Source organism: Panthera uncia (assembly GCF_023721935.1).
Source record: "Panthera uncia isolate 11264 chromosome A3 unlocalized genomic scaffold, Puncia_PCG_1.0 HiC_scaffold_12, whole genome shotgun sequence".
NCBI classification, from domain to species: domain Eukaryota; kingdom Metazoa; phylum Chordata; class Mammalia; order Carnivora; family Felidae; genus Panthera; species Panthera uncia.
In genome coordinates this window covers 33,254,040-33,274,512 of record NW_026057579.1, presented here as the reverse complement: position 1 = coordinate 33,274,512, position 20,473 = coordinate 33,254,040, and the positions used below count along the sequence as shown (strand labels likewise).

The 20,473-nt window shown below is 48.5% G+C and overlaps 1 protein-coding gene across 4 annotated transcripts in view; it reads left to right on the top strand.

Moving 5' to 3' along the window:
* The window catches only part of ASAP2 (ArfGAP with SH3 domain, ankyrin repeat and PH domain 2), a 171,758-nt gene that overhangs the window by 112,091 nt on the left and 39,194 nt on the right, over positions 1–20,473 (top strand). For all 4 annotated transcript variants that reach the window (XM_049652559.1, XM_049652558.1, XM_049652557.1 and 1 more), the window contains exons 8-12: positions 2,326–2,401; positions 2,943–3,029; positions 11,440–11,543; positions 11,653–11,722; positions 17,779–17,866. In XM_049652559.1, the coding sequence (XP_049508516.1) occupies positions 2,326–2,401; positions 2,943–3,029; positions 11,440–11,543; positions 11,653–11,722; positions 17,779–17,866 (425 nt within the window). The remainder of the gene's footprint in view (positions 1–2,325; positions 2,402–2,942; positions 3,030–11,439; positions 11,544–11,652; positions 11,723–17,778; positions 17,867–20,473) is intronic.

Genomic DNA, 20,473 nt, shown 5'->3' with positions numbered 1-20,473 from the left:
GTCGTTACTCCCAGCGCACCATCCAGGGTCATGCTGGAAATGACATGTGTGACTAGAAGCCCTGAATTCTTTGTACTCTGAGTTCTCTGAGTTCTGCGTACTTGCCTCCACAACAGGGCTCTCCTCTCCACGGACGGTTGCAGGCGTAGAGATTCTTGGAGCTGTGCACCTGCTCCCCTTCGTGGGTCCCCAGGAGCAGGACCATTTCCGTGCCATCTTCTGTGATACTTCTCTGGCTCCTCGTCCTGGTGTTCTCTCCCTCTCTCTCTCCCTCTCTTTCTACCCATTCCACAAGAATTTGGAGTGATTGAAGAGATAGTTTCTATAAAGAAAAAACGTAACCGGAGCAAAGCATGAGAACCAGAGGAGTTGGTGACAGCAGGGGAGGAGCTCAGTTTCCCATTCCTGCGTGTGTGCTTCCTGATTTCCTTTCCAGTTTAGAGGAGCGCCTGTCATTTGCCGGCCGTGGTGGCAGGGGGTGGAAGGCACGGCCCCTCCGCCCTGACGGTGGAGCAGTCCTCTGAACACTCTGACGTGACTTCGGTAAAATACAGGAATGAGAATATAGGACAAAGAGTTACGCCTGTATGTGCAAATTCAGGCGAGAACTGCACAGCTTCTGTGATTCCTGCTGCCTGGCTAGTAACGGTTCATAACCCACATTCCGTCCGTATATATTCCTGTCCCTTCCCCCTTGGAATTACCGCGTTAAATGTCACGCTGCGTGGCCTTTATAGCCCCTCCTGTCCATTCCATACTTCACCAGGGAAAGTCCCCCAGGACCGTTGCTGAGTTTAGAAGGAATAACCATCACCTCACGTGAACACATGTGGGACCCACATCACATTTTGAAGATCGTCTCCTTCCAGTCATCCGGCCAAAGCTGGAGAGTCCTTCCTCCCTTCATCGGTTTGTTTTTCTATTCAGCACATACTGTGTGCTTGAAATGTGCGAGCCTTTGTGGATACCGTGTGTTTACCCTCTGGAACTTCAGATCTAAGGGAGGGTGGGTGTATTTTAAACAATCACACTAATGGCTACGTAATGCTAGTTGTGCTAAGGGTTTTGAAGGAAGAGACAGAGTGCTCAGAGAATATAGCAAGGAGACTCTTTTTAAAGCATGGAGACCTCACTAACAAAGTGATATTTAACTTAAAACTTGAAGAATGGGTAGGAATAATCCAGGCAAAACCGAAGATATTCGCAGGGAGAGGTTTTTAGAAAGCAGAAGCAGCATATGCAAAGGTCCTGGGGCAGGAGGGATCTGATGGCCATAGACTGCTGGTAGGTCTGGAATGTAGTGAATGGAAGGGGCAAATGGTGCTACTTGAGGCCTGGAGACACAGGCGGAAGCCAAAGCACGTGGGTGCTACAGGTCTCATGACAGGTTTTGAACTCTGTCCTGAGCTCGTGGGGAAGCGATTTCTTCATTTCTGTCAAGAGGGTGGTACACAACATGCTTCGGAGGCAGTGGTGAGCATCAGCTCACTGTTCCTGCAGGAAAACTTGGCTGCCTTCTGTGACATTTCTTGCCTCACTTACTATAAATGACCTCACAAACGTGGAGTTCTGAGCTTTAAAACAAAAAGTTTCCTTTTTCTATCTGAGGTCCAGTTCTGCAGCCACATTCCCCTACGCTGCAGATGGGGCATGGCGGTTCCCTGCATTCTCTTTTCTACTTGCTGTTAACTGTGAAGGAAGAGGCTTCAGTGTCTTATTCTTTGCACCCCATGCTTTTCTGACCTCACATCCTTCCATTCCTGAGCCAAAGCCTTTACTGCCTGCTGCCAGGAGGTTCCTGCTTCCCGCTACACACTGAAAACTTAGGGCTCTTGGGGCACCTGGGGGGCTCAGTCGGTTGAGCGGCCGACTTCAGCTCAGGTCATGATCTCACAGTCCGTGAGTTCGAGCCCCGCGTCGGGCTCTGTGCTGATGGCTCAGAGCCTGGAGCCTGCTTCTGATTCTGTGTCTCCCTCTCTCTCTGCCCCTTCCCTGCTCATGCTCTGTCTCTCTCTGTCTCAAAAATAAGTAAAAACATTAAGAAAAAAAATTTTTTTTTTAAAAAGAAAACTTAGGGCTCCTTTCCTCTGCGTCAAGAACAATGATAAACACGTAGACTTTCTTGCCGTTCCTTTTCTGTCACTTCGTGTAGTTTAAGTGTGATTTTCTTCTTTGTTTGCCTGACATTTTAAAGTTTGGGTCCCACAGTCTTTCCCCCACCCCCTCCCCCCCAGGAATTACATAACGATTTCACTCACTTTCCTTTAAAGAAGTATTTTCTCCATCTAACAACATTGTTTCCTCTTTCTTCTTTTGTCCTCTTAGTTTTTTCCAGGATGGACTGAAAGCAGTTGAGAGCCTCAAGCCTTCCATTGAGACACTTTCAACAGACCTTCACACAGTAAGTGGCTTCCCTCCCACGTTAGTGTTGAAGTGGTTTGTTTTTTTTTTTTTTTTTTTTAATTTTTTTTTTTTAACGTTTATTTATTTTTGAGACAGAGAGAGACAGAGCATGAACAGGGGAGGGGCAGAGAGAGAGGGAGACACAGAATCTGAAACAGGCTCCAGGCTCTGAGCCGTCAGCACAGAGCCCGACGCGGGGCTCGAACTCACGGACCGTGAGATCATGACCTGAGCCGAAGTCAGACGCTTAACTGACCAAGCCACCCAGGCGCCCCAGTGTTGAAGTGGTTTTTATGCAGCACATGCTTTGACTTCCACACTGCTTCTGCGCGCCCCTGTGTTTGCGTGCCGTGCTACCCGGACGCTGACAGCCTCGTGATGCCTCGTGGAAGCCTCCGTTCCCGTCCTCTGTCTTGGCTGTGAGAGGGTGTGATCGGAGGGGGATGCATTTGAGGCGCTTATGTGGAGATGCCCTATGAGCCCCAGCGCCTCACTGTACCTCAGGCGTGCTTCTCTCCGCTTTGTTTTGTTTTTTCAAGATCAAGCAGGCCCAGGATGAAGAGAGAAGGCAGTTGATACAGCTTCGCGATATTTTGAAATCAGCCTTGCAGGTTGAACAGAAAGAGGTGAGGGGATTTAATTTTGAAAGATTGCTGTTTTTACACCAGTGTCGCAGGGGCTTTGGGACTCAAGAACGTGACTTTCAGCGGGGCTCTGTCAGCCACCACCGAACTTGTAGTTTGTTCTTATAAGACCATCTTTTTAGATGTGTTTATTTCATGGGGGAGGCATGTACTGGAGGTGTGGCCTTCACAGCAGCATATAAACCCTTTTGTGGGTGTGGCTTCTTAACATCTCCTAAACCCTTTTTTGTTCACGAGTAGCTCTTAACATCTCCATTACTCAGATGCTCGCTATTTATGCCGTTGATTTTCTACCTGGAACTTTGTGGTTTCCGTGCCCCCGTGTCTGTGGACTCTGTCTGTCCTCGGGGGCATCAGCAGGTAACAGGTGGCCACCTAGGCCTCCAGCCCCGAGACTGTGCCCTGAAAAACATGGGGAGCTACATTTTCTTACAGCTGCATTCGGATGAGCAGGAGACCTCAGTTTCTCTGGCCTCGTGTCTGTCCTGTACTCCCTTTTCTGCATGCTGACACGTTCACAGTGACAGTTTGTGTTTTGGAGGCTTGTTTAAAAAAATACCAAACAGTACATTTTTAAGGTAATTATATGGTATGTTTACTACAGAGTGGATATTATGATGGGAAATTTAACATTGTCCACTTCCTTGTCCATAAAGGACTGTTACCTGAATGTATTACTAGTAGAGTTTAGACGAATGACTGTTGAACTACCTAGAACATGATGTTCGCGGTGGGCGGTTTCGTGAGCTCTGTTTTAAGTTCCTGTACTATAACTGAATATTGTTGTTTTTCTCCCAAATGCATTTACCTTTGTGACCGAAGTCTAGGAGAGTAAGTAGTTCAGTATTTTCATAAATTGGAGAGTTTTGCATGCTTTCTTCATAAACTTAAAAAATTAGTTTCTTCCGTGCGTCTGTTAGTGGCCAGTGGTATTTTTCATTTTAACCCTTTCTCTGGGTTTTATTAAAGGCTAACGAATTTGAATGCACAAATATTAGTGAAATGGAAAATTTCCAAGTTTGCGGTTTATGCATTTGCTGCTGTTCCTCTGTGGACGCGAAGTGACTCTGCCCCCCCCCCCCCCCCCCCCTCCTGCCACTGCCTAGCTGAAGTCTCCATGTCCTTCTCATCCATCCCCAGACCTGTCTCTGGAGACCCCCTCTGCTCGCCCCAGCCCCAGTGATCTGAGTTCGTGTTATTTCAATCATATTTTCTTTTGGGGTTGTTGGCTGTGTCTTCAAGTGCACAGATGCTTCTTCTCTCTAGCTAGACCTTGAGCAGCTTGAGGATGCCCTCCCGCCTTCTGCGCCAGCCATCACGTTGTACCATATTGCTCGTTCGCTAGGCTCTTGGTGAGCGCGGGTCAGCTAAGTGAGAGATTGGCAGATCGCAGTTACATGGGAGTGCTCAAAGTTACCCACAGGATGGTGACTTCCTCCCTTCCTTCCAGTCTGCGGAATATAGATCCTGACACGTCGATATTCCCAAACATGGGCTGCACGCAGAAGAATAAGAAGGAGCAAAAGAACTTGGAGTGTGGGGAAAAGAGCGGGCTCAATCATGACTGGAAGAGGGTGGTGCTGGGTGTGGGAGCCCCACCGCCACGGAGGCAGCCAGCCCTCCAGTGCGGCGCTGGGAGTGCTTCAGAGCTGCTCCTGCCTGGAAAGGAGTATCGGTCCCGTGAAGGGAAGCTCCGGTTTCCGATAAAGGAGAGCAGATGCTGGAGTTGAGTGGTCCTCTGGGCACAGTGCAAAGGCCGTGTTTACTTTGGCTGTGTGGAATCAGGAGGTTTGGGAAAACCGGCTGTTGTCAGCTGGTTATTTATAGCTTTACAGAGAAGTGTAACAAGTCTGCCAGCAGAGATCAGAAGTCTTTACGGTTTGTTGTGTTTGTGTGTTTTTGTGGACCAGCCCAGCTGCCCTGCTGCACACAGGGGTCATAAGAACCCTCTCTACCACTCGTCTTCAGCTTTCTGCCCGAACATCGAGCTCTCTGGGCGCTTGCTTGTGATTGTATTGTACTATATATTACACTCTGCATTGCTTTTCGATGATGCATTCCATAGATTGGATGGTCTGTGGACACAGTTGCCAGGAAGAAGCAAATGTGTAGAAGTAGAATTTTATATATTTCTAAATAATGTTTATGATTGGGCGGGGGGGGGGGTCTGTCTCATATCCTTCCAGTTGCAGCAAGAATGAAACATTGGGCACTGTTTAGCTCTCAACCCCTTTCTTGGGATTCTTCCTGTGACTTAGAAAACTGAAGGCATTGACGATTTTTTGTTGTTGTTTTTATTTTAGACAGTGTGTGCGAGTGGGGGTGGGGGGAGGCAGAGGGAGAGAGAGAGAATCTTAAGCAGGTGCCATGCTCAGTGGGGAGCCGAACATGGGCTCATCCCACAACCTTGGGATCATGACCTGAGCCAAAATCAAGAGCGGGATGCTCAACTGACTGAGCCACCCAGGCGCCCCGGTGTTTATGGTTTTTATTTAATGTTATAAAAATTCTTACTCCATAATTTCAGTTCATAAAAACTAGGTAACATGCCCCAAGGAAACTGCATTGATGGTTGGTGGGAGCCCCTTTCCTGTTGCCTTCCTGTAAATCTCAAACATGAATCGTTTGGTTTAAATGAAGAGCATGGCTCTTGCATATGGTGGCTCTGGCCTGCTTCTCTTTGTCACCCTGTGGCTACATTTTGGAAAGGAGACTATGCCATTATGATGCCAGCGCCCCCACACCTCCGAATCACTGACATGCTTATTTTTTCGTATTTCTGCTCTCTGTAGAGAAGATTCTACTGTTTGATTTTTCTACTATCTCACTATGAAACTTTTCAGACTTACAGAAGAGTTAAAAAAAAATGTATGGTGAGCACCTATGTACGCACCACAGTTTTAACACTTGGGAGAGATCCCTTCTCTGAAGTTAAAGCCCTTCAGTACTGCTGATTTTTGCATCAGCCTTTTGCTTCCCCGTCCCATGTGCGTCCCATCTCCGTGGAGTCCTGTGGGACAGGTCCGTGGCAGTGCTCGCAGATTCTCTGCCAGAACCTCGTCGTTGGCATGTGGGTTCTGAGTCGTTGGATGTCGAGAACCCAGGCTCGTCCCTCCGGCAGGGAGGACTCAGCCTCTGGGAGCCTGAGTGCCGAAGCTGTAGTGACTTTCCCACTTTGGATGCCTCGACTGTGGTCTCTCTTCATGTCACCTTTACACTCCCCCCTTTTCGAGTGTCCCTGTGTGGTGGGAGTGTGTTTGAATAGTATGCACTGTCCAGGGAGCAGAGGTCCACGACGGCCATAATTCTCTTCCGTCGCTGGCTTTTCTGGTCTAGGCTTGCATTTCTCATGCCGGGGTCTGGCCTTCGTCACAACCCTCTGGCCAGGTGTCCACTTCCTGGCCTCTCCTGCCAAGCTCCCAGGTGGCTTGACACTGGCCATCAGTGCGCCTTCCGTGGAAGACTTGTTCCTTGAGTCACATGGTGAAATCCCGTTTCCTTAGCAGTGATGTTAAGCTAGGCACCGCAGTGCACAAACAGAAGAAGATAGATACAGCTCTCACCTCTTACGGGGCTCATAATCGGGGAGTGGGTCACAAAGTCATTGGGGTATAGTGTGACGATGGCTTCAGTGGAGGCCAGTCCAAGAATGGGTGTCTCCCTAGTGTGGGGTAGGCGGGTGTGTGTCAGGAATGAGGGTTTGGAAGATGATTCGGAGTTAATAGCGTCCCAGCAGGTGGGGCAGGTGGGCCAGCTTCTGACCAGGATGGAAAATTCGCCTGGGTAGCTGTCTAGCAGAGCAGAAGAGCACAGATGAATCGTGGGTCTTCGCTTCCTACCAGGAAGGCATGGAGCAAGGTTCCCGACCTCTCCGTGCCTTGGTCTCTCCATCAGTCAATCAGGAATAATACTGTCACCTCCCACAGTTGTTATGAGATCTAAGGGATAGTTTCTATAAAACACTCAACACAGTGTCTTGATAAACAGGTGCTCGTTCGTTCATTCAGTAAATACTGTGTTCCTAGTGCTGAGGAACCATAGTGAGCAAAAAAAATACCTAATTCCCCACTGCTGGTGGGTTGGAGAGTGACAGACGGATGTTGGTGGTGTTGTCTCTGATAGGTCATCCTAATGCCCACTTGGCCCCCAGTGTCGGCTTGTGATCTGGCATCTTGTCTTCATGACTGGCCCCCTGCCCACTCTGACCTAGGAGCCGTCACACCCCAATCTAGACCGACCCCTACGCCCACTTCCCCCATTCCCTGCCTTCACTAGCACTTGACTGCCTGACCCCTCACTGTTTCTGGGGTCTGCTCTCTGGTTTGGCCATTCCTACTTGCCTCACTTCACAGGTCTTTCTGGGCACCTTGTAGCTGTGAGCAGTGATGCAGACAAGAGCCTGGCAGGGCAGGTGGTATCACAGTCCACGTTTACGCCTTCAGTCTGAGGGGAAAAGTGTATTTGCCGGGGTCTACTTAGTAGTGGTAGAGCCAGGATTTGAAGCCCGGTCTGTTCCACTGCAAGCGTATTTCCTTTAGCTAGGTTATATGACTTTAATAATACCTTGTATCAGACAGAATCTTTTTAAAAATTATCCAGAAATAATGGGGAATGTGTGATACTGAGACCAGCGAAAACACTGTTCTTAGACCACAGCTTAGTGCTTACTTAGCAAAGCCTCTTGCTCTAGGTTGTGTCCACTTGGTGGACATACCTGTCGTAGCCTGAGAAGGTACTTGGACGTACTTGGGAGATACGTGGACGTTACAGCTCTCCCTTGGTAGAGAAGTGTTCAGTGTCCAGGGGTGACCCCTTGGCAATCCATTCATCGCAAGAATTGTCTGAATACAGAATTTCTAAGAGGTGGACAGATAAAGTGTGTATGTTTTTATGATCTAGAGTCTTAGGGACCTTGGGGATCCTTCTGATTTAATGAGTAAACTTTTATACATGTAACACGTGCAACATCATCACTCTTTTTTCCCCTATTCCCAAACATTTCAAATGCTAAGTCTTCTGCTCACCTGGGCAGTCTGCCTTGACACGACCCAATGGCTAATATTTCATACGGCCACACAGAATATAAGGTCACGGATGGTGCCTGGGATCCGAGAACATGGCTGGATGTCACAGGATAGAGGATATGTGCATATTGACAGATCTTAGGAGAGCCTTTTGAAGGTCCATAAAATGCCGACTTAACCTATGTGCTTTAGACAACATCTCCATGTGGTGAGACTCAGATCCTAGGGCATCCTTGGCTTTCTGGGAGAGTACAGAGCATGATGGAGGGTCTCCAAGGGTCTCTCCCACCCCTGCCCCCCACCAGTCACCTCCGTCTACGTTAGATTCTCCTTCTCCCCAGAAGTAAAGGCTCTTTTCCCTCGGATTATATTCCGTTGAATTGCAGTCTTGGGTATGTGAAAAGGCGGACTTCATTTGTTACCCCTTCACTTGACCAGGTGTGAACAAAATGACCTGAATGAGCAGATGAAGGAGGCTGGTTTTGTTAGATCACCTACAAGTCACCTTGAAGTTGGTGAGATAACTAGTGCGAGAGCAGGTTCAGTTTTCTGTCAAACGGATTATATTCCTCCGATGTACACATTTCAAATTGTGCAGCTTCAGACTTTCCTCCACTTTTTAACTGATTCAAGAAATGCCTGGTCTAAAGAATAAAAACGGCAGTTTCTTCCTTAACGTCTGGTAGAGAGTCCAATTCTGTGGGTAAGAGGAAAGCCCCTTATTCTGTGCCTCAGGCCTGTGAGGGCTCTGATCACCATGCTTGGCACGAACACTTTGAGCAGTGTTATCACATGACTCCACCATTTACTCTGTGCAGGCTCCGTCCCCCCTCCTCCCACCCCAAATCAATAGTCGTATTTCTTGGTTGTGCCATTTAGTCTTTCGACAGGTTTATTTTTAGTCTTGCGCAGAGATTCATAGAGGTGAGCACGCTTCTGTTTCTCCTCCCCTGCATTCATTCCCAGTGATGCTTAAAGCTGGGTTTGCTCTGGATTTCTAGTGCTAATATCCTGCCCTTTTGAGAGAATGTGGAAACTGGCACTATCCTCACCTGATGAATGAGTTGTTTGCCCCAGTTGTCTGGAGGCAGGAGTGCCGCGTGAACTCCCTATGAAGAATGAGGACGTTTCTCCCGTCTTCGGTCTGCTTGTTGAGGCTCTGTGATCAATTCAGTAATGGGATGCCTGAGCCCATTATTGATTTCTCAGATCAAGATTTTCTTTTACTTTTCTTTTTTTTGCAAAGTTGTCCCAGATGTATTTCACAGTTAAAAAAAAAAAAAAAAAAAAAAGGTCAGTGCTAGATAGACCATGTTCATGGAACGGTGGATCTGATACATTTAAAACAGCCAGAGCCCCCAGATTGGTCTGCAGATTCAGTGCCATTTTTATCAACCCCCACCCCCGCCTTTGTGCAGAAATTGACAAGCTGATTCTGAAACTCATGAGGAAACACAAGGGACCCAGAATTGCCAAAACAGTAAAAGAACAGAAGTTGGAGGACTCACACTTCTGATTTCAGTCCCCACAAAGCTATAGTAATCAAGACAGTGTGGGACTGACACAGGATAGATTTACAGATCACTGAAATGGAATCAAGAGTCCAGAAATAAACCCTAACTCTTATGGCCAATTAATTGATTTTTCAACATGGGAGTCAAGACAATTCAGAGAAAAAAGAATGGTTTTTTTCACAAATGATGATGGGACAACTGGATAGCCACAAGCAAAAGAATGAATTTAGACCCCTACCTCACACCATAATCAAAAATTAACTCAAACTGGATCAAAGACCTAACTGTTAAGAGCTAAAATTCCTAGAGGAAAACATAGGCGTAAATCTTCATGACCTTGGAGCAAGCAATGGTTTCTTAGATGTGACATCTAAAGTACAAATGACAAAAGAAACTATAGATAATTTTCAACAAATTTTTAAATATGTTATGCTTCAAAAACCGTAAGACCTATCAAGAATCCAGGTGGCTTGCTGTTGCTTTCAGATAAAGTCTGAACTCTGACTCAAGCCTGTCTGTCCCTTCAACCACTGGGCCCACTTTACCTTAGCTACATTGGTTGTTCTAATTTCCATGGAGGATGACCACAGCTACCACTACCCTCCCCTATTCTCTGCCTGTTCTTGCTTTCATCTTGAAAACTCCCTCTCTCTAGACTCCTACGGTTTCCTCCTTTGGCTCTTCACTTCCTGAGCACTTGTATTCTTGGCTTGGATAACACTGATTGTCATGCATTAGTTTCTTCATTGTTTGGCATCATTTGGCCTTGGCTTCCCCAAGGATGGTCACCTGCTTGACGGTGGAGAGGAGACATGGCCCTCGTGTCTCAGGACGAGGTGAGGGCTCGTGGTGAGGGCTCATGGAAAGAGCTTCGAGGGGGAGGTGGCAATCCCTTCCAGTCTCCTCTCTGGCCCTAACAAGCTCTGCGTCTTAAGTAGATCTCTGATTCTCGTTGTGTTTCTATTTCCTCCGTCATGAAATGGACTGGGTGGGAGGTTCTCAATAAACAGCTGGCCTGTGAACTCTGTTTGTCTTTTGCTCCCCCTGGGTTCCTTATGTCTGCCAGAATTTCCAGTGCTAGTTTGGACAGCTCCTTCCCACTCACAGCTCGGGGCTTCCGATCCCATCTGTCAAATAGTTGAGCACCCATTGGATGTCCAGGGTTTCATTGACGGTCCTTGCCCTTAAGAAGCTGAAGACTGGAGTCCCCCGGTGTGGCAGACTCAGCCAGATTCTCAGCCGAGTAAGTGGCCTGTCTACCCTGAGGCTAAGGCAGTTAGGTCCAGTGCTCTGGCCCCTCTGCTGGGTTGATGGGTCAGGAAGGGAATGTGGTTCGATACCTGTTATGTACCAGGTGGTCACACGTGTCATCTTACTCAGACCTTGCTGTATTTACCATTTGCTGGGTATTGTTTTCCTATTTCCCAAGGAGCAAACTGAGGCAGGGAGCTTAAGTAACTTGCCTAAAGTCAGGGGTAGAACCTTGTTTTGGGTTTTTTCTTGCTTAAAAGTGCTGCTTTTTCTAACACATAGGTTACTTTTCTCCTTGAGGACTGCTTTTGCCACACCAAGAGCTTCTTGCCATTATCGGGGACTTAAGGCTCATAATTAAGCAAAATCTGTAATTTCCAAATGGCTCATTTCTTTCAGCCAGTTGGGGGATGCTGGTTTGACATTTCCTTCTCCAGCCTGGTAGGTGACGTTTATGAATTCCTGGGTATGAATCTTCTGTCCATTTTTTGGTGTGGTGATAGGTGACATGTCTCTAATTAAAAAAAAAAAAAAAATTAAGGACAGCTTTTTTTAAGCTTGGAATCTGGACAGGATTAAAAACCACTTCTTGACCGTTTTTAGGAGTCACAAATTCGCCAGAGTACAGCCTATAGTTTACATCAGCCTCAGGGAAACAAAGAGCACGGGACCGAGCGGAACGGCAGCCTGTACAAGAAGAGCGATGGGTAAGCAGAATGTGCTGCGGAGTTTGAATGCGTGTTCCCCTTCCGTGTCCAGAATTGCTGAAGTCTGCTTTTTTTTTTTTTTTTTTTTTGCCCCCCATTTATCTGTCAGGATCCGAAAAGTGTGGCAGAAAAGGAAGTGTTCGGTTAAAAACGGTTTTCTGACCATATCCCACGGCACCGTAAGTATTCCCTTTTACTTCTCGGTCTGCTGCAGTGAGGTGAGAGAGTGATACAAGCTGCATGCCCAGGACAGCATTGCACCTGCCTCTTAAAGGCCTTCCTGTTGGGAGAGTTTTGTTTGGGGTCCTTCTTGAGTCGGTGCACCTGCCCCGTCTGTGCTTCTCTGGCCAGGGACAGCTTTGTGTCGTTCGCTGCCTGGCAGAGTTAGGAATACCTGACGCGTCAGGTCATTTAGAAGCCAGAGGCTTCCAGAAACCAACAGCGCACCACTTCCCAGCTGTCTTCGTCTCCAGAAATTGAACTTCCTACTTGGGAAGGTTTCCTACTTCTCCATAAAGGGAAAAGCGTTCAAGTGGTCAGGACTCCGGGCAGCCGAAATCCAAGAGAAGAGAAACTTCAGGAATATTATTATAGAAATCCAACACGTGGCGTCCAACCTTCGTCAAGTCCTTTTTCTGTCATCCTGTGTGTAAGAGTCCTTGCAAGAAACTGAGGCCTGTATGTTGAGCCTGTTGAGAAATCAGTCAGAGTAAGATGACTTACTAATCCAGCTTTCAGAAACTGGGGACTTTTTTTTTTTTTTTAAGTTTACTTATTTTGAGAGAGAGAGAGAGCATGCACGAGAGGGGAAGAGGCAGAGAGAGAGGGAGAGGGAGAATCCCAAGCAAGCTCCGTGCTTGTCAGCCTGGAGCCTGACACAGGGCTCAATCTCACAAACCGTGAGATTATGACCTGGGCTGAAACCAAGAGTCGGACACTCAACCGACTGAGCACCCCAGGCACCCCTCAGAAACCGAGGATTTTAACCACAGTTCCAAACACAGCCCTTCACACCACAGCGCTCTTTCCCACAGTGGCTCAGGCATATTGTCACCTTACCTGTATGACACAATCCGGTAAATACCACGTAGGCTGTTAGACGTTTTTGGAAAATTCTAAAGGCAGAGTTGCTGCTATTTTGGTGCTAATGAGAACGCGGCATGGGTGGTGCCTTGCATTTCTGTTCCCCAAGCAGGAGGCCTGGTGCTGTGTGCATATTGGCGGCCTCCGTCCTGTGGGTGGATGGGAGTGGACATGACCCTGGGTCTTTGTCATCTCCTCCCCTCCCCCTGATTTCCACCAGTTCCCCTGGTGACAGGCCGAGCTGGGCAGGAGCACAGGCTCCTGTAGACAGGTCACGGCTCAGCGTGGGCTCTTCCCAGTACTCTGGAAGGAAATGGGAAGACTGGACCTACAATTCCTGGGACCCCTTCATCGTCCCTGACTGGGACCTAGCGTACGTCAAATGTCTGTAACCATCTCTTTGGTCCTTTGGCCTGGGGGCTGAATGTATCTCCTGCCCGGGCAAATAGAGGTCATTCCTCTTTTCTAATATGGAGCTGTTACTGGCTCCTTCATGGTCATGACCTCCCTCCTGGGGCCCTGGAGTTTGGACCCTGATGTGATGTGCTCTCCATATAGACATGCCTGTGTGTCTGGGGAGGAGTGCTGTAGATTCAGGGAGGCAAATTTATTCAGTCACCACCATGCCTGTTCAAACTCAAGACCGTAGGGGCGCCTGGGTGGCTCAGTCGGTTAAGTGGCCAACTCTTGGTTTCGGCTCGGGTCGTGATTTCACGGTTTGTGACATTGAGCCCCGCATCAGGCTCTGCACTGACAGCACAGAGCCTGCCTGGGATTCTCTCTCCCTGTTCCTTCTCTCGCTGCCCCTCCCCTTCTCTTTCTCTCTCTCTCTCTCCAAGTGAATAAACTTTAAACTGGGTGATGGCCAGGTTCCCTCCCTGCTCTAAACACCTATGATTCTGTGATTTGCTTTCAAATGGTTTTCCACTCGGTTGTTTGTTTTAACTCAGGTTTACTGCCTCGATGCAGAAAATTTGACAAAGCAAGACCGAGTTTCATTTCGTGCTTGTTCACAGCTCTTAAGGCATTTGGCATTTTTGCCTCATTAACATGTTCTCCCGGACCCAGGGCCTCAGCTTAAGCCAGTGAGCGGTCCTCCCTCCGCGACGGAAGTGAAAGCAGGCCTAGTACTCGTTTGCTGGCAGGGTCAGCTTGGGCTCCTGTCGCTTCCATTACCCGTACTTGTCTCTGGAAGACGCGGACTTGGTTTCCTGTGGACGTTGATGGGCTGCTCCAGTCTCGGGCAGATGGTGCAGTGACAACTAGCGTTAGTAGCCTGCTGACGGCTCAGCTCGCCACACAACTTGCATATTTAACAAGTGCTTTGTGTTTAGGGGGCTCCCTCTCTAGGGAATCCGTGCTCTCTGTATGACTCACTCACACTGCCCGGGGCAGCCCGGGCTGGGAGCTGCTGGGGCAGACATTGCCTCCGGCCCGGCCGCGTGGCAGGCGGGGGCTCTGGCCCGGAAGACAAGAGGGGTACTATAGAAGGAGCTGTGTGTACACCACAGAGTTCTCCTTTTCTCCTTCCTCTGTGTGCATCCTGCCTGTTCCGTGCGCATGCGTGCGCGCACACGCACACAGGTGTGCCGTCGCACCTACAGAGCGTTCACGTGCGGTGCTGTGAATTAACCTCTGCCGAGAGAGGGATCTGAGAGATGCCTTTTCGTGTGATTTTGTTTGCATTTGGCTCCTTGCGTGGCCTACCTAGGTAGCCAGCACCTCCCTGAGGAGGCAGATTTACCATCGGGGGAGAGAAGGACGGTGGTTCAAAGACCTGACTGAGTAAATGGGGCTCTAAGAGCAGGATCTGGCCCTCAGTGGAGAATCCGATCTTGATGCTGTGGAAGCGCAGGGTGTGTGTTTGCGATGTTCCCCAAATCGGTTTCTTCCCCGAAAGCTGGCAGCCTTCGGGAAATGAGACGGCGTGCTCCGTATTCTAGCAGAGGGACGGTGATTACATCCTGATGCATTCGCTGAAAGCCTAGTTGGTGTTCCCCATTCGCTGAGATTCGTTGTGTTTTCTGGCACTGGGAAAAGTGATCCTTGGGACAAAATAACTGACTGGGTATCACCTTTGCCAAATGCATGCATCGCTTTGCCACACTGCCAAGGACTGGGGACTGCTTAAGCTGTGAGAAATGTCCACTGGTTCTTCTGCAGTCTAAATTTCTTTTTTAAATGATTGTTAGTCATGAAGAGTCCAGACTACCTATTAAGGGCCCTGGCTGGCCCATTTGGTTAAGTGACTTCGGCTCAGGTCATGATCTCACAGTTCGTGGGTCTGAGCCCCGCATCAGGTTCTGTGCTGACAGCTCGGAGCCTGGAGCCTGCTTCCCATTCTGTGTCTACTTCTCTCTCTGTCCCTCCCCTGCTCATGCTCTGTCTCTCAAAAATGAATGAATGTTAAAAAAACACAAAAACCCACAAACTTTAAAAGCGTGACAAATTGGGAAAAAATAGAATGGCATGATTAAAATGATAGGAACCCTAATAATCCACACCTTCAGTCATATTTACTCATCCGTGCAATCTAGGGGTCTCTGTTTCCCACTCCTTGGAGAGCGCTGGTATCTGATGAATTAGAACCATTCTGTAGCTGAATTAAATGGTGACACCATTTTCCCCAAATAGCAGCAGGAAAGGGAATCTAATGAGTAGAGTTTTCTCCGTTTAAAAATATTCTCCCATAGATTTTTCTTACAGCTCTGGTAATCTGGCTGGACAAATAGCAAACAACGATTAATGTAAAACATGGAAGCTGACCCTCTTAAGCGGTATCGGCCATTCTAAATTTTGTGGACCTCCTCTTACCGCTGTTCTTTTTAACACATAGCCACCTCTGTGCCTTTATAATTACTCCAACTTCATATGTAGGCACCGAATATTTTCCCATGTTTTGTGGTGTTCGTACGCCATGAAGGGCGAAGTCTGTCTTTGATGGTAGCTGTCTCAGTGAGAAGGGACAGCTTTTCCCGTGGTGCGGGGAAAATGAAAGAATATAAGCGAGAGGGGCCCGGGCAGGGCTGGTATTAATTCGGTTGTGCTGCTTTGCTGCACCCGGAGATACGCACTGATACGTCCAGGTCGGTGACTGCTTCCCACAGAAAGCCATGCAGAGGGCAGGCGGGAGCAGGAGTTAAGAGCTTGTGCTCCGAGGCCAGGCTGGCGGGCTCACATGGGGCCTCACTGCCTCCCAAGCTGTAGAAAAGAAGGTCCATCACATTAATTAGCCTGTGCGGGCCAGTACCTTTATCTGTAAAACTAGAGCGGTTCCTGCCTCAAAGGTCAGTTAGAAGAATTAAATGAGCTAATTTACTAATCATACTTAGAACACTTGTGCGTGAAAACGTTCCTGTATTTACCAGAGTTCACCAACCCCTCTTACTTACGGTTCCTGTGTCTAAGACCCCGCAGACAGCTGCAGTTTGGAAGTAGGCCAGGAATGTCCCCTAAATGCACATATATATGGTTGTGTCATCACAGGAGGTAATGGTACAGATACCGACTTTACGTGGTGAAATACGTGGTCGCGTCGTGGTATGGTCTCCTACTTGGTGCTGTAGAAATACGTCATTCAGTGTATTGGTTCCCGGATGAGCCAGGTAATTCTATTGGTAAAGATCCAAAATTGGATTGATGGTCCTTCCACTTGGAATTGTCAAGGTTCGCAAGATTAGACAGAACTTGCAGTCTTTTAATACTGATTTCTGGGGCACGTGGGTGGCTCAGTCAGTTAAGCGTCAAACTCTTGGTTTTAGCTCGGGTCATGATCTCATGGTTCATGAGTTTGAGCCCCAAGTTGCACTGTTAGCCGGGAGCCTGCTTGGGATTCTCTGCCTCCTTCTCTCTCTGACCCTCCTTCCCGCCTCTCAAAATAAATAAATAAATAACTTGAAACAAATGCTGATTTCTGATGATCCAAGGATTCTGCTAGGCGTCTATGGTGGAGAACATCCAGTGACTTTCGTATAAGAGATGAGGCCGACATCCCACAAGCCAGGAGAGTCTGGTCCACCCTGTTTATCCACCTTCTCATCCCGCCTTCCTTGTATCAAACCCAAACTGTTTGCACTGTAAGGATCCGTCCGTCCTATTTTAACAGGGATTATGCTGCCTCGACCACTGACTCTGTGAGTTGAGTGGAAAGGGGTCTGTAAATGAATGAAGGTCTCATGGGACTACCCAGGTGTGGATGCACGTATGTGTGTTTTTTCGATGAATCCCAGATCCAAGCCTTTACAGCTTGTAAATGCAGCCGGCAGCCACAGGAGGTTGAACAGGAGGTTCACATATAGAGCATTTTATTCTGTCTTTCCCTCAGCAGCTTGGGAGGTGGGTAGGATAAGCCCATTCATATGTGGAGAGTTCTCCAAGGTTTCTGAGAGACATTTTGCCATTTGAATAGTCACAGGTTCTTTTTCTTCCCCCCTAAAATTATGTTATCCTTTGATCTTTGCTTGTTTTTGGACTACCTGTGGTAGTTTTTGAAACGGTAGTAAAATACCCATTTTGAGACCTGTCTGCCAGAAACGAATTGTGATCTTTCGTTGCCACTGTGTTGGGGAGATTCGGAGTATTTGTGTGAATGAGTTGGGTTTTGTTGAAACGTAAGTGACAGATGTTTAGCATTTAACGTTATTTATCTATTACCTGTCGTGACTTCAAAAAGTAGGGAAAATTCTTTCTCTGTCATTTTTGTGCCGTGAGATTTCTTTCCTTAGAAGCAAGTGTTTACACTCAGGGAAACACTTTTAAGCTCACCAGAAATAGAGCTGGTGCCCGAGTCACCCAGCCAACCATCTGTGTCATCGGTAGGAATGTCTCGGAGCTTTAGCCGTGGAGCATTTTGCTCTCAGGAAGCCCAGTGCTATCGACCTCAAAGCCAGCAGCCCTTGTCCCCCTGGCCGGGTGGGTGTGTGGGCCACCAAGTGTCCCTCCCAGGGAATGGCAGCTTGCCCTCCGGGGAGCTGAGATTCAAGGACACCCTGCGTCGTGCCTGTGTTGTGTCTTCCTACACAAAATCTGCCTTCCGAAAGCGATCTTTTTGCAAACTGGTGGAAATCCTGTTCTTGCTGTATTTTAGTGAGAAATGGTGCGGTATGGTTTTGTCCTCCTTCCCACCCATCTCCATTCCTTTGTTTCTAAACAGGCTAACCGGCCTCCCGCGAAGCTCAACCTGTTAACCTGTCAAGTGAAGACCAACCCCGAGGAGAAAAAGTGTTTTGACCTTATTTCACGTAAGTTTGTTTCTCAGATTTTGCTCCACCGAGAAATTAAACTGGCTGCTGGGGCATCAATCCCATTTCAGAGAATTGACTGTCGAGGAGAAATGCCTTCCTTTCAAGTGACATCCACACCTTCTTCTTTCCACTCATAATTGTCTGCTTGCTGGTGTCCAGTGTAGGACCTGACGCTGAGGGCGGCCCCGCTCTCCTCATGGGCTCCTGTAAACACGGAGATTATACTGGGTTGGCCCTCAAGCCTGAAATCCCTTCACTTAACTATAAAAAAGGACGATTCTGTCATCCAGGCTTCCGTGGTTTGGGTGATGTTAGACATGCTGCACGGCTAATGTGATAAGGTCTTTGGCAAAACCCTGGAAACTTTGGTTTTTGAAATCATTTTGCCTTTCCCACCACAGAATTAGTCTTCCTGCTTCCGTACGTCTTTCTTCTTTTGTGGCACACATGACAGAGTGACCACAGAACCATCTGCTGTGTTGAGTGTCTACTCGGCATCCCTAAGGAAAAAGGAACGGACGGGTGTGTTTTAAAGGAAACAACATTGGCCTTTTTTGTTCCTGGCCCATTTAGGTGGCAGGGTTACAGTTTGGGGGAAGGAAGGGGCCAGCACCCCTTACACAAGAGGGTCACGAGGGATTTGGGCACAAGAGTTGTACTTATAGAGGAAAAGTCTGTACCATACATTTTCGGAAGGTGGGTGCTTTCTTATTTGCCTCAGTTTCCCAGAGTGTGAGTGGCTGCTTTCTGAGATGTCTGTTGGATTACACTATTGAGGGCTAGGGAGTTATTTCCGGTGTAATTTATTGCTCACAGCAAGCTTACGAGGTAATTATTACCACCTCCACTAGTCTGGGTGAGGAGGCAGAGGCCCATGGCAGCTTACCCTCGTTCCCTGGTTTCCCTATTCTAATACACACCGTACTAATTTGGAGGAGAGTGTCGAGCAGTGTGATGTGCCTAAAGGGTTTGGGCACTGTTCTGTCCTTCAGATTCCAGACTAATTTGTAAAATAAAAACTGACTTTATCCTGCTTCAAACCCCATGTCCCTAAGAAGTGTTCACATCTGCCCCCCGATGTGTGCACAACCAGGCAAGCTTCGTTAACTACTGGGTGCCAGTCAGCTTGCCCCCGGGCACCTTCAGCACCCCTGGGGACCTCCCATGAGAGGGTCATGGGAGCATCTCTTCCACTCTTGCAGACAACCCAGAAGCACTCTCCAGCCCACACGCCTGTAACTTCCGGTCAGGCACCGAGGAGGGTCGGTAGATGGCAGGCGTGTGTCACCGCTTTCCTGGGACGTGTGGGAAGGCGGGCCTGTGCAAATCTGGTTTCGCGTGAGCGCTCCGGCAGGCTGACGTTTGCCAAGATGCCTTCAGTATCTTTGATGTACTACCTGCTGCATGATAAACCTCTTCAGGCCACGGCTTCCTGCCTCAGACACCCAGAAGGCCTTGCTGAATTCGGTTTGAGGAGCCTTCATAAATGTGCCAGAATCCATTGTCATTCTTTGAGAAAAGCTCATTTCTTCTTCTTCCCGCTCTCCTTCCATGACTAGAGTGAATCCCGATCCTACAAATTTCTCATCCTAGTCTTCAAACGGTGTTACTCTCCTGAGGGTAGTTTGGTGAAAATGCTTTGTCCCAGTGCCGTGTGGCTTTGCTTGTCTCAGAGAATTCCAAAAAACAGCCAGACCCCACGGGAGTGATCCAGGGAGCCGCCACAGAGCAGTGAAACCCTGGTTTGTTGCACATCCCAAGAAGGTTGGGGTTTGGGTTTGGGTTCACTTCCGATTGTGCCTGACTCAGGAAACGAGGCTGTCACCCTCTCTGTTTCTCCCCCGCCTGCTCACCAGGCTAGTGGGACCTGTATCACGATGAGCGAGGCCTTTAAACATTTGGCGGTTGGAGAAGAAGTCAGGCTGCACTATAGGCAGTGAGGAGGCTGCTCCAGATGTGAGTCTCGCAGGCCCCAGAGTCACCCTCACTCTGTGAGGCCTCTCCTGGTCGTCCGTGACCTTGATACTTGTTTTGAAGAAGATTGATCCTTTTTTGGTCAAATGTCCCTTAGTTTTCTCCGCTGCTTTCCCACGGGGGCCTGAGGCTCTGCATTTGGGGCAAGAATAGCGCATCACATGCCCCTCCTCTCTGCTCTGCGTACAGGGGTCAGCGGTCTGGCACAGCCCTTGGAGACATCGCCGTGTTTGCACACGGCTGTGTGTGAGTGTAAGATCTCGTGTCCCAACAGGGACACCTGGGTGGCTCAGTCGGTTAAGCATCTGACTTCGGCTCAGGTCATGATCTCGAGGTTTGTGAGTTTGAGCCCCGTGTGGGGCTCTGTGCTGACAGCTCAGAGCCTGGAGCCTGCTTTGGATTCTGTGTCTCCCTCTCTGTCTACCTCTCCCCTGCTCGTGCTGTCTCTCTCTCAAAAATAAATAAACATTAAAAAAAATTATTTTAGGGGCGTCTGGGTGGCTCGGTTGGTTAAGCGTCTGACTTCAGCTCAGGTCATGATCTCGCGGTCCGGCTCTGTGCTGACTGCTCAGAGCCTGGAGCCTGTTTCGGATTCTGTGTCTCCCTCTCTCTCTCTGCCCCTCCCATGCT